The following is a 14,453-nucleotide window of genomic DNA, read 5'->3' as shown; positions in this document are numbered from 1 at the left end:
CCTCCCGCCCTTCGATACCTTCGCTACCTGCAATAGGCTCCACCCATGTGGAGCCTATTGCAGGTAGCGAAGGGCTGTGGAAAGTAATGGATGGATGTAAGAGTTTTTCCTTTTTTCTAATGGTAATGGTTTTTACCACCCCTGGTTTTTCATTTTACTTCACTGTAATGACCTTCCTGTGTTACCATGGCAACATGACTGCCTAAGAAAAGCCTGAAAAGACAGCATTAAACCTGAAGACACGTCAGTGGCTACAGATCCAGGCCGCTGACTCCTACCTGCAGGTCAACGGTTCAGTCCGGCACGTGATCCAGACTGACTCGGGGATCTTGGATCAGGACTCCTGCAGGCTCAGACGCCTCCTGGTGGAGAGTCAGACTGCTGCATCAAGTGTTCAGACATGAAAGAACCCAGGAGGCGAGCGGTAAAGTTCAGAAACAGCTTTAATGTCTGTGTGGGGATCTGTTCAGTGACATCAGAAGTTTCCGTCTGCGTTTTTGTCCCTGTAACGTGATGAGGTCTGACAGCTGTGTGTGTGGGCGGAGCACACGTGCATGTACACCATACAATAAATAAACATGTTATATACAAATACAGTCGTAACATATTCACACTTCACTTTGATGTGAGTAGATTTCATCTCAAAGATCAGACTGTGGTCACGTCCCATCAGGCTTCACTCAGTAACCCACGACGACGCCAAACTTTCATTTAGCAGTTCATGTTGGGCAGAAAGCTGCAGCTTTCTAAAAGCTGGCCAATCAAAGAAAGCTAAAACAGGAGGATTATTCTGAACTGTGAATCATGCAAAGCTGCTCAGTCTGAGAATAAAGAGGCGGAGCCAAGCAGCACAGATCTCCACCTGAAAACTTCTGGAAGCCTCAGTCAGAACTCCATCTGATTTTCATCCACATTTAAATTCTGGACTTTTGTCTTGTGTCGCTCGGCGTGGCCGAGTGTGGGCTGATGATGTCAGTCGGATTCTTTTAAAGGTCAATCTACTCACAGTTAGCACGATTTTATTTTCCAAGTGATTATAAGAAAAGAGTTGATAAATTATTGATTTATAAAATAAAGCTTTAGTTTCAATTGACCTTTTCAAAATAAAAGCCTCCACATGCCCCTGGGACAAGCCCCTCTGAGCTGACTGCAGAGGTGCACCCTGGGTAATGTAGGTGGGGTTTAAACTGTCCATTCAGTCGTCCTGTGACAACATGGATGATGTCATAGTTCAGGTGCTCGCTGGGAGCTGAACCTGAGGCAGGTGGAGCTGTGTCCCGGCCCCCTCCGGTCAGTCTAAATGACTTCTGTGTTGAGTTTCTTCTTTTCTGGTTCTGCTGCGCTCAGAAACCTGATTTGTCCCTCCTCCTCATCCGGCCATGCTCGCTGGTGGCTTTTCTGTCCTCTCTGTGAAGACGATGATGTCACAGAGGACCAGCAGGAGGTGTGTCCACAGTTCCTGCAGTGACCCTGCAGAACAAGGGCGGTGGTCAGCACCACCATGGTGAGCGTCACCCCTGCCAGCACCAGCACGATGATGAGCTGCACGTCTGACAGGCCGGCGCCACTGCGCTCGCTCACAGTCACTTTCAGCAGTCTGTCACCGTGACGGCTGCTGTTCCTACCGTCGCCGCTGCTAGTTGTGATTCTCTGGCTCCTCCCTCTACGTCCTCCTCCCTCCCACCCAACCGTTGTCCAGCCGGGTTTGCCGGCGTCGCTGCTAGTTGGCGTCTCACAGATGTCTCCAGTGAAGCCAGGCCGGCAGACGCAGTGGAAGCCGCCAGCGCGGTCGAGGCAGCGGCCCCCGTTCAGGCACGGCTGACTGGCGCAGTCGTCCAGGTTGACGGTGCAGAAGCGCCCGCTGAATCCCACAGGGCAAACGCACAAGAAGCGGTTGAACCCATCAACACAGGTGGCGCCATTGGCACATGGCTTCATCAGACAGTCATCAACGTCAGTCTCACAGCGTGGCCCCGTGAAGCCGGCCAGGCAGCGACACGTCAGCTCTGGTGCGAAACCGTCAGCATCCTCACAGAGACCGCCATTTTTACACGGAGACCTGCAGGTAGAGAAGAGGAAGATAAGAAAACCAGCAGACTGCAGCAAACATCAATGCCTGGTTCATAAACAGGAAGTACCAGAACCTGCAGTTCATCTACCGTCCAGCAGAGGCAGCAGTGAGTCAGACTCCCACGTTAAAACTTTACAGCAGAAATTAACGTGTTTACAGCCTGATACACAAACTGTTCTGGGCTCTGTAGATAACATCCCCTCCATAACACCTGTATTAAACTTTTGTTACAGAATAAAGAGAGGAGGAAGTAGATGAGAGCAGAAGAAGAGTGTCAGGATATGCAGATGACACAGTTTTATATACGGGAGAAGACTCTGACAGTTTATCTGGATTTCATGTCAGCGGTCAGAGACAAATGTAACACCCACATTGTTTTGAGGCTTAAAGTTTGGATCATTAGGGGTGTGGCCTAGTTGATAGACAGGTGGACGGTGACACAGGCAGCTGTCCCTAAACTGGACCTCATGACGTGTTTGTGCTGTTGGAGCACTTTTAATGACATCATCAGGCCAATCATATGGCTGCTGTGAGGTTAGTGTACTAACAGAGCATCCAGAAGGCGGAGCTCCAATTTCAAGATTTTATTTGGATGGAGCACTGATTAGCAGAAATCTGTGTCCATGTGATGCTCCGCCCTCTCATCCAAAGTGCTAACTGAAACGCTCAAATCAATGATGTCACAGTGGCCACGCCCATCTGTTCTACAGTTTACGGTCTGCAGGTCGACAACAGTGTGTGCGCCTGAAGCTACTTCCCTCACAGACGTGCTCTTCTCCTTTACTGTAGTAAAATCTGTCAAATGTACTGAAGTCGTTTATTTTTACTGCTGCTGAAAAGTCATGTGACAATTACTAAGCTCATTAATCAGCATAATTATTCTGCTAATTATTAAAAATAAATTCAGCTGAAAACATTCCAGGAAAAACAGGAAACACTTTGTTGTTTGATCGGTAACGTCTGAGTGTGTTAGTGTGTGTCCTCTGAACCATAAGAGGAGCTCACACCTCCTCTGGTGACACGGGCCGGTCCTCTGCTGGCAGCTGTTGCCGTGGAAACCTTGAGGGCACAGACAGGTGAAGTCGCCGCTGTCCTGAATCACACAGGTGGCTCCGTTCTGACACGGCTGCTGCTGCGAGCACACGTTCAGGTCTGACAGACAGCAGGAGACAGGTGAGCTCAGACGCACTGACGGAAAGATGGCAAAAGAAAGATGGCAGACGTTAATGCACAGGTGACCTCTGACCTTTGTCGCAGAAGCGCCCTCCCCAGCCTGGCTCACAGGTGCACTGCCAGGGCTGCTCGCAGGAACCGTGCACGCAGCCGGGCATCGGCATGCAGCGGTCGCACAGTTCGCCGTCCCAGCCAGGGTCACACCTGGAAATGGGAAGGAAGCAAGGAGACATTAGGTGGAAAGTTAGTAAAATAGATCTGTGACAGAAACACAGATCAGGTGAGTTACACCTGTGTAAAGTCCTCCTGAACAAGCCACGAGCTGACAGGCAGCCGGGACATTGATCGGGCAGTGATGGATGATTGATTGATCGATCAATTGATTGATGGAGTGTCACCTGCAGACTCTGAACTCGTCACAATGGCTGTTGGCGATGCTGCAGCTGCAGTCAGTTTCTGCAGGTGAAAAACAGGTTACATCAGTCACACCTGCACAGACGTTTAACATAGAGCATCAGAGCTCTTCGTTTGTGATGATGATGTCACTGTGCCCCTTTAATCAGATACAAACAGACAGAAGCAGCAAACTGACGTTCATTACCTGAAACAAAGAAAATTATAAAACTATAAAAGCAGCTGAAAGAGCCAGAAACCTGGCCTGATTGGCTGACCAAACACAGCCAATCAGCAGAGAGACTGAGGGGATGCAATCATGTGTTGAGGTGTGGCAGGTAGAGTCAGGTGGAGTCCCTGACCTCTGCTTTAATTTGTCAGTGTTCATTGTTGTTAATTATTTCTCTGTTTTTCTCTGACTGTGCCCCCATCCCCCTCATCATCGTCATCATCCTCATCCCGTTATCATCTTCTTCTTCGTCTTCATTATCTTTACCCTCAAAGTGTTTTTTATCTAGACGCCATTTTGGGACTGCCACGCAGCCACGGAGCTGCCGGGAATACTGAGCGCGCCTCTCATAACTGTAGCAGCAGCTGGGAGTTATGTGAGACGGGTCGGACAGCAGTGCGGGGGCTCCGGCTGACAGCTGGGAGAGCCCGGATTAGTAGGAACAATGAGCCGCCGAGCGCTTCGGAGCGTGCTCAGTGAGGATCCAGCTGTGACAGAGGTTTGTGTGTGTGTGCTGATTGAAGCTTCCTTTCTCACTGGTCTGCTGCTGTCTGATTGGTCAGGGGCACACCTGTGGCTCTCGTTAGCCATCCAATCAGAGTCCCTGATGGAGGCTGTAGTGGTGGAGGCGGTGCGAAAGGTCATGAGGTCACGCTGCCTTTAGGAGCCCGCTGTTTCCTCCGAGTGTCCAGTTTAATTTGAGCGCTCGAGTGTTGCCCTCGGCTGTCGCACCGTGCCGCTATCACGGAGTAAAGTAATCTCATTACTGCTGTATCTACTGATGTAATTAGAATACCATACCTCCGATCTCACGCCAACGTCTGTAAGTGTGAAGATCATTTTAACTCAGAGAGAAGAAACTGTGAGTGTGGAGCACGCCGTGTTTCCACGTTAGCATGAAACACGTGACGACAGCTAGCACGCGGCGTTGGGGTTGCAATATTTGATTTTGCTCGTGTGCATCGTGACAAATGAATGCACACGTTTGTAGCCTCTGATCAATGGCTGAGCCTTGAAGCAGCAGTCTACAGAGTGATTGGTGCACAGCAGGAGGAGGTGTGATTATGTGACCTACCTTGACCTGCGCAGGGTGGAGTGATGATACCGTGGAGGACGCAACAGCTCAGCGCCAGCGTGGCGGCTGCAGCTCTGAGCACCCACATATTGACTGGGGCGAAGACGACGGCCTGAAACAGAAAATGGAAAGCTGGTCACGTGACCTGCAGGGTCGTACACACAGCAAGGACTCGACAAGCTGCAGGTAAATGTGAGCGCGCTCAGTAACAGCACAGACACACGAGACATGACAACAGACACAAACCAAACACAAGGCTTTTATTTTTAAATCCACAAAGGAAGGACAGAGCATCAACAGACGCCGGAAGACCGACGGGTACGACTGACTGTGTGAGGTCAGGAGGTCAGGGAGGCAGAGACAAGAGGGACAACCACGGAGCAGGACGCTACAGATACAGAGCGACTGGAAGCTCACCAAAGCGGACACACCATCTCCAATCCTACAAAATAAAAGTGTGAACCAAAAAACACAAAGAGGAAGGTGAACACGAGCCACAGAGCCCAGCGCCGCAGTCACACAGCGAGAGGAAGCTGACCCCAGATCAAACACGCATTGACTCCTGGGAGCTTTTCAAAAGCGTATCTGCGGCGCGGGAAGCTGAGACGCCGCTTATCAAACACAGCACTCTGTGATGATGCCACGGCGCATCTGAGAGAAGCTGTGAAGGAAAAGTTGGAGAGCATCAGGGATGAGGCGGCGAAGCTCAGACAGGAAGTGGAGTGATGCTTCCTGTTTGAGGTGATGTCACTGTACTTCCACATCTCGGGATTCCTGCTGGGATCTCTCAGAGCGTTTGTGTGATTTCTGTCGTTAAGCCTGGGTCAGGAGAGGAGATGTTTCCAGGAAGTGAAGCAGCATTTGATGTGACTGTCTCTTCTCTCCTCAGGAGGTTTTCAGGTGTAATGGCATCTACACAGGAAGTTCTCTCACTGCTGAGTCTGAAAGTCATCAGCTGACGGTCAGAAACGAGGGAGGAGCTTATTGCTGAGGAGGTGTGGCAGTGCGGCGCTGCCTTGGGATACAGCAGCTGATGGAGAACTCGAGCAATGTTCAGCGGTTCCAAAACATCACGAGGCTTTCTCTTTCCTGCTGTTTGATTTGATTTGATATACCTTTATTAGTCCCACAAGGGGAAATTTCATAAGGCTGCCGACCTACTGCACGCAATGGCAGCGCCATCTTACCCTCCGACCATAGATACATTACACAAAACATCACATGGGGAAGACAGGTCAGAGAGGTATAACAATGGAAAATGCACCATATGAGGAAAGATAAGGAGAAAAAAATAACTCCCCCCAAACTGAGCTCCAACAGGGAGATCAGTTTGAGAACAGAAAAAACACCTCTGCACATGAAAAAACTCTTAATACACCAAAGAAACACATGACAAGCAACAGGGGGGGTAAAGGTGAGAGACAGACGAATTAGACAGCACATCCGGGCCTGCAGCCTGTGCGCTGGTCTCCTTGATCTCCGTCAGCATCGGAAGGGAATAAGCGTCGAAGGCGTTTGGAAAGGGAGGGAGGATGAGTGTGTGCATATCAGTGTGTGTGTGTGTGTGTGTGTGTGTGTGTGTGTGTGTGTGTGTGTGTGTGTGTGTGTGTGTGTCCAGAGTTCAGCTGACACAGTGTCCTCCGCCCTGCTAGGCTAAGTAAACAGTCTTCCAGCCAACCCAGGTGGCCTTGCATGGAACAGGAAGAACAGACTAAACACAGTCGTTATCAGGGAGTTGTTGTTTAGTTCCTTCCAATGTAGACAATCCGAATGTTATAGTTTCTTTCCACTGTGTTCCTGTTAATGATAAACTACAAATTTACCCTAAATTACTAAAATATCGATATTTTAATGTGAGAATCGATTCTAGAACATAAATGACTTGTATCGGAGGAATCAATATTTCAGGATCGATCCGCACATCACTAGCCGAAGCTTTAGACTCCCTCCTTGTCCTCCTTCAGGTGCTCATGGCTCGCTCTGAGCTGGCCTGTTGCTGTAGTGACGGCGCCTCAGGACGCTCTGCCCACGCGCTCGACTCGCAGGCGGGAAAGAGCACGGATCATTTTTCCTGAGATTACAGCGACGAGCTCAACCTCCGCACGGGCAGGAACCGACATGCCAGATCAGTGTGTCTGGCATACCACAGCGCGCGCACACACACACACACACACACACACACACACACACACACACACACACACACACACACACACACACACACACACACACACTTTATCCTGCCTGTTTGCTCCAGAAAGAGAAGAATGAGGGGAGTGTATGAGGAGAGATGGCAACAGGTGGCCAATTTAATGCTTCAGCACACACACACACACACACACACACACACACACACACACACACACACACACACACACACACACACACACACACACACACACACAACAAGCTGACTCACTGCATCCAAGTGTTTCTGTGGAAATAAACCGGCGGTCTGTGTGAGCGGCATCGACAGGGGGCGGAGACAGGGCTGTGAGGTCCCGCCCTCCACCACACCTGAGTGTAACCACACACACCTTCAGCTTTCATCGGTGTGTGTTTGTTTTGATGTGTTGTGGAAACTCGCCGTGTGTTTTTCTACGATCGTGTTTAATAACTGGAGGGAGTGGCTAAAAGAATGAACTCGCTGACTCACCTCGCCGCACTCAGGCTGACCACGTGTCGGCCAGTGTGCGGCGAGATTATTTAGTTTAGTTTTTATTACAGCATTTTCACGTGAATTTCATTTTAATATCTTTATTTTCATTTTCCTGTTATTTTAATTTTATTTAAATAATTTTCTTATTTGTTTTATTAACATAATAAAATTATTATAGTTTTATTATGTTTTGGAATATTTTTTATTTGTATTTTTATTCCTTTTTTACTTTTTTATTTTGACTCAAAAAAAATAAATGAATTCATGGATTTTTAGACGTCATGTTTTCAAGATCAGCATTTGGTTTGTTGGCTCCTTGTATGATGTTAGCGTGTGTGTGGAATCCCGAGGCGTCTGCGTATTCTCCCTGGCGTCGTGATGCTGATACTGACGCTTCCTTCAGTCTGAAAGATCCTCCAGCCTCAAGGGCGAGCTTTCAGCGGAGCTCCGCCTCGTTCACTGTTTGATGTTCAACTTGTTTTTTCCATTATAACTTCCTCCATCCTTCAGAGGCGGCGAGGGTTTGTACAGCTATAAACGATACCTGTGAGAGACTCTGTCCCTCAGTGGTTTGCTTCAATTACAACTTTAAGACCTACGTCCATCTGTGATTACAACTTCTTCATCAAACCCGCAGACATAAGGCTGCAAAGATGGTGCAAAAGGACTCCACCCATTGCACAGCTGGGGGAATTTATGGGGTGTTTATGGGGGAGGACGAGGTGAAACATGCAGAAATGTTTCAGGAAATGAAACGATAAACGTGAGTGCGAGGCTGAGTGCACACCGCTGGCAGCCAGGAAGCAGATGAGGAGGAACATCTTAGAGCGTCTTTGATGTCGGCGACTCTGACTGGTCGAACGATCCGCTAACAGGAACACTGAAAACGGTGCCTTGCACTGCAGGTCGGCGCCGTTGCCCTGGCAACAGAGTCAGAGAATGGGGGATAGGAGGGGCAGCGGGTTTCCGTGGACGCAGGCAGGATGCGGATGCTGTCCCCACTGTGATGTTTCTGAGGGTATCATCAGTCTGACACGGCTTGCATCACCGTGTGTTCATGCATCATAATGCCTGCTGCTAGGGTCAAAGGTGAAACAGCCTCTGAGAGCTGCAACATTTCACTCCGCAGACTCTGCTGTGAAGCTGCATTTAACTGAATCTAGCTGGACAAGAGTTGACCAATCACAGAACATCTTCAGAAACAAACCACTCATCCAAACATCCATCCTTCCATCTAAACATCCATCCATCAAACATCCATCCATCCATCTAAACATCCATCCAAACATTCATCCATCCATCCATCTAAACATCCATCCATCCATCCATCCATCTAAACATCCATCCATCATCATCCATCCATCCATCCTTCCATCCTTCCATCCTTCAATCCATCATCATCCACCCATCCACTCATCCATCCATCCATCCATCCATCCATCCATCCATCCATCCATCCATCCAAACATTCATCCATCCATCTAAACATCCATCCATCCAAACATCCATCCATCTAAACATCCATCCATCCAAACATTCATCCATCCATCTAAACATCCATCCATCCATCTAAACATCCATCCATCATCATCCATCCATCCATCCTTCCATCCTTCAATCCATCCATCCATCCATCCAAACATTCATCCTTCCATCCATCCATCCAAACATTCATCCATCCATTCATCCATCCTTCCATCCTTCAATCCATCATCATCCATCCATCCATCCATCCATCCATCCATCCATCCATCCATCCATGCATCTAAACATCCATCCATCATCATCCATCCATCCATCCTTCCATCCTTCAATCCATCATCATCCACCCATCCACTCATCCATCCATCCATCCATCCATCCATCCAAACATTCATCCTTCCATCCATCCATCCATCCAAACATTCATCCATCCATCTAAACATCCATCCATCTAAACATCCATCCATCCAAACATTCATCCATCCATCTAAAAATCCATCCATCCATCCAAACATCCATCCATCCATCCATCTAAACATCCATCCATCCATCTAAACATCCATCCATCATCATCCATCCATCCATCCTTCCATCTTTCAATCCATCATCATCCACCCATCCACTCATCCATCCATCCATCCATCCATCCATCCAGCCATCCATCCATCCAAACATTCATCCAAACATTCATCCTTCCATCCATCCATCCAAACATTCATCCATCCATCTAAACATCCATCCATCCATCCATCCATCCAAACCTCCATCCATCCATCCATCCATCTAAACATCCATCCATCCATCTAAACATCCATCCTTCCATCCATCCATCCATCCATCCAAACATTCATCCTTCCATCCATCCATCCAAACATCCATCCATCCATCCATCCACCCATCCATAATTCATCCTTCCATCCTTCAATCCATCCATCATCATCCATCCATCCATTCATCCATCCACCCATCCATAATTCATCCTTCCTTCCATCCATCCATCCATCCATCCATCCATCCATCCATCCATCCATCCATCCATCCATCATCATCATCCATCCATCCATCCATCCATCCAAACATTCATCCTTCCATCCATCCATCCATCTATCCATCCAAACATCCATCCATCCATCTAAACATCCATCCATCCACCCATCCATAATTCATCCTTCCATCCTTCAATCCATCCATCATCATCCATCCATCCATTCATCCATCCACTCATCCATAATCCATCCATCCATCCATCCATCCATCCAGCCATCCATCCATCCATCCAAACATTCATCCTTCCATCCATCCATCCATCCATCCATCCATCCATCCATCCATCCAAACATCCATCCATCCATCTAAACATCCATCCATCCACCCATCCATAATTCATCCTTCCATCCTTCAATCCATCCATCATCATCCATCCATCCATTCATCCATCCACTCATCCATAATTCATCCATCCATCCATCCATCCATCCATCATCATCCATCCAGCCATCCATCCAGCCATCCATCAATACATTCATCCATCCACCCATCTATAATTCATCCTTCAATCCATCATCATCCACCCATCCATTCATCCATCCACTCATCCATAATTCATCCTTCCATCTATCCATCCATCATCATCCACCCATCCATCCATCCATCCATCCATCTATCCATCAATCCATCATCATCATCCATCCATCCATCCATCCAGCCAGCCAGCCATCCATCAATACATTCATCCATCCACCCATCTATAATTCATCCTTCCATCCTTCAATCCGTCATCATCCACCCATCCATCCATCATCATCCATCCATCCATCCATTCATCCATCCACTCATCCATAATTCATCCATCCATCCATCCATCCATCTATACATACATTCATCCATCCACCCATCCATAATTCATCCTTCCATCTATCCATCCATCCATCCATCATCATCCATCCATCCATCCATCATCATCCACCCATCCATCCATCCATCCATCAATACATTCATCCATCCACCCATCTATAATTCATCCTTCCATCCTTCAATCCGTCATCATCCATCCATCCATCCATCCATCCATCTATACATACATTCATCCATCCACCCATCCATAATTCATCCTTCCATCTATCCATCCATCCATCCATCCATCATCATCCATCCATCCATCCATCCATCCATCATCATCCATCCATCCATCCATCCATTCATCCATCCATCCATCCATCCATCCATCCATCATCATCCATTCATCCATCCATCCATCCATCCATCATCATCCATCATTATCCATCCATCCATAATAGCTGTTTCCATTAATTTGACTGTATGCAGTGAGCTACTGAGCTACTTTGTTAACCAAAGTGTCAGATGTGAAAACATCAGTGCGTTTCTGTAGAGTTTTACAGATAGTTAGGACTGGGGTCAAAGTTCACATGAGCAGGAGTTCTCCCTGTCCAGTTCCAGTTCTGTGTTTAACTGTGAGTTAACCTGCATCAGCTCATTTTAGGCTAACCTAAGCTCTATTTAGACTGTTTTAGAGGCGCTCAGTAACAGCCTAATGAGTTTGACAGAATGATAACGCTGAAAACAAAGCATCACTTTCACTGGTTTACAGAAACATTCAGATTCACAGTCTGGTGTGAAATCAGAGCTTGAAACAAAGAACAAAGAAACTCATCCTCACATTCAGTCACACAGGAGGTGAAACGGTAAAACCTTCAAGAACTTCAAGAACACAGCACCGACTGATGGAACTATAACGTATAATGACTGCCAACCATCTGTGCAACGCCAGCTGTTCCTGATGAAGGTGAATATTTCTTTCCTCTTAAGCAGAGAGCTGAAGGACCATTAAACCTCACTGTAAAACTGCCCTGAATCACAGCATTTAATTCAGCTGCTGCAGCTCCTGATCCACCTGATGGTTCCACATGTCAGGAAGAGCCACACACCACACCTGCCTAATCTGGCCCGGACACTTGCTGCAGCTGGGTCTAGAGATGGCTTTATGAGTAACGCTACTTACTACAGCCAGCTTGAAGGCCTGTGGTACATAGCTGATTATTAGATATAGGTTGATCATATTTAAGATTGAAGCATTAATTAATGGCAGGACCTCTTTGAGCAGTTTTGTAGGAATGGGGTCTAAAAGACACATTGATGGTTTGGAGGAAGTAATTATTGAAGTTAACTCAGAAAGACATCTACTGTGATAAAGTCCACTCCCCACTGCTCAGTATCAGGAAACACTGTTAAATGTTCAGTTTCTATGCCATATGTTAAAACAAGATCTAGAGTGTGATTAGAGTGGTGGGTGGGTTCTTTCACATTTTGACAGAAGCCAGTTAAGCCTGAACTCCCTTCATATGCACAGGTCTGAGGACACACCTGGGTGACTCGGGACTGGAACTGTGGCTGAGCTGCAGCAGCTGGACTCTGCAGGTGTGCGCCATATTTGACTGACAGACAGTATTCAAAAGACTGAATGCCTGAAACCTGATTTCTCTCCGATGACCAGCAGGGGGCGACTCCTGTGATCTGAGAGCAAATGTACGCCCTGCTCAGTGCACAGGCTCAGTCTCTGGTTGCAGGTTTGACTGAATGAAACATGAGCTTCCCAAAGGTCATCACTGAATGGACTCTTAGGCAGGTTAACATTTACTTCCTGTCATGTGACTCATATTCCTTTGGTGGATGTTTGTGGTAAACAGGACAGTTTGTACTCAGTCATCCCTGTAGGCTCATAGCTCAGGCTCTAAACACTCAGTTTATCAGTTTTTTCTGCTCTGGGATCTGTATGATGTCAGAGAGAGAGGATGGTAGTCCCACCCACTTGCTGGCAGCAAATCAGAAGAAAGCTAGCTAAGAAAAAGGGAGGATCCCATTGGTATAAGACAAAGAAGGCTCATTATGAGCTGTGAATCAAGCACAGCTGCTCTGAGTGAGAGAACAAAAATAAGGAGCTGGAAATGAACCGCACCGCGTCAAGCTTTACATTTTAGGAAATAAAACCCCAATTGTTCTGTAGAGGTCAGAGGTAGAGCTGACGCAGTAGTCCATTAAACCACCACAGAAGAAGTTTATTTGTTTGGTATTTAATTGTCAGTTTCTATCAATATCTCCTCAGCCCCAGTGATCCTTACAGTCACATGATCTTTACATCATGTTTGTTCCTGACTCTGTTTCACTCTTTGAATTTACCAGTGGAAAACAAGGAGAAACCTTGTGGTTTTGTCACCTTCTCACACGCGACACCGACATCTTAAAAATAACTGCGAGCCAAAGAAAACATCCAGCAGCCCGCACCAATCAGAGATGTCAGGAAGTCTGTACCTGCTGCACGGCAAAGTTTAGAGAGCGCAGCCTGGAAACCAGAGCCAGAGTGTGATCTGCGATCTGATCTGCGATCTGAGCCTCAGGAACTCTGGACTCTGCAGCAGCAGCGCTCAGTGACAGCTCTGAGCTGTTAGGGTGCTTACCTCGAGCTGGCAGCTTCCTCCTCGCTGATCCGCTGTCACAAACCAACTTGATATTCAGCTGCCGTCCACCCCGTGTCTCCAACACACACTCGGACACGCACACACAAAAACACTGTGGGACACACACTGCGCCGTCGTTCAGAGTGTGTGTGTTTGAAGCTGCAGACGAACGACGGGGAGGCGCTGCTCCGGCCGTCCTCCCCTCCTCAGAAAACACTCCCCCTCTGCAGGGTACGACCCCGACACAGCCCCCTCTGTGTGTGTGTGGAGGAGGGGCTGTGTGCTGTTACATGTGATCAGAGCAGGTTTACTCACCTGGAGCAGGGCTCTCAGGTGTAATGGGTGCTGATTGGCCGATTACGCTCGGAGCTGAACATACTCCTTTGACCTTCAGCTTTTTTTCACACTGACTTTAAACAGGAAAACCCACAAAATCCACGAATATGATATTAATCATGTGACTACTTTTCCTGAAAATGTCCCAACAAACGGCCGGCTCACCTGACTGAGGAGGCGGGTCGAGTCTGTGGCATTGTCACAGCTCATCTCTTTTAGCTCCACCACAAATCACAGAAACGTTCATAAGGACTTATGAAAGGTTTCTATAATAAAGTCTGAGTGACGGATCAGGTGACAGCGCTCTGACCACCTGCGCAGTCTGCAGGTAAACATCTACAGCATGACGCTGGCTAGCCTCTGTGCTACGGGAACTTCCTGTGGCGAACCCAGCCGCCACGCAAGGCTTCACGGTACTAAAGGCAAACTTATTACTGAAGTCGCTGCTCTGGAGCAGCAGGTATGAATACACTCAGAGCAGAGACTCCCACAAACAGCTGGATGCAACGATGAGCCTGTAAGTCAGAGCGCTGCCTGCAGGGGGCAGCAGGATGCCCCTGTGT

The 14,453-nt window shown here is 47.8% G+C and overlaps 1 protein-coding gene across 1 annotated transcript; it reads right to left on the bottom strand.

The window, feature by feature from the left end:
- Positions 1-628: 628 nt before the first annotated feature.
- On the bottom strand, positions 629-13,742 carry dlk2 (delta-like 2 homolog (Drosophila)). Its single transcript, XM_085427654.1, has 6 exons — positions 13,555-13,742; positions 4,942-5,053; positions 3,643-3,700; positions 3,318-3,448; positions 3,079-3,223; positions 629-2,059 (listed from the first exon to the last, which is right to left on the bottom strand). The coding sequence occupies exons 2-6, from the start codon at positions 5,027-5,029 to the stop codon at positions 1,297-1,299; spliced, it is 1,185 nt and encodes a 394-aa protein (XP_085283780.1). The 5' UTR covers positions 5,030-5,053; positions 13,555-13,742; the 3' UTR covers positions 629-1,296.
- Between the last annotated feature and the right edge of the window lie 711 nt (positions 13,743-14,453).

This window comes from Rhamphochromis longiceps, linkage group LG13 (genome assembly GCF_057381845.1).
Source record: "Rhamphochromis longiceps isolate RC_006_pf linkage group LG13, R_longiceps_female_GT1.1, whole genome shotgun sequence".
Lineage (NCBI taxonomy): Eukaryota > Metazoa > Chordata > Actinopteri > Cichliformes > Cichlidae > Rhamphochromis > Rhamphochromis longiceps.
This window is presented reverse-complemented; position numbering and strand designations above follow the sequence as displayed.

Bases quoted from the DNA above. Each gene is read 5' to 3' on its own strand.
- dlk2 (XM_085427654.1), bottom strand. From the start codon at position 5,029: ATGTGGGTGCTCAGAGCTGCAGCCGCCACGCTGGCGCTGAGCTGTTGC. The intron at 3,701-4,941 runs GTAGGTCACATA...TTTCACCTGCAG, and splicing joins TCCACCCTGCGCAGGTCAAG to AAACTGACTGCAGCTGCAGC. The intron at 2,060-3,078 runs GTGTGAGCTCCT...CTCTACCTGCAG, and splicing joins GGCCCGTGTCACCAGAGGAG to GTCTCCGTGTAAAAATGGCG.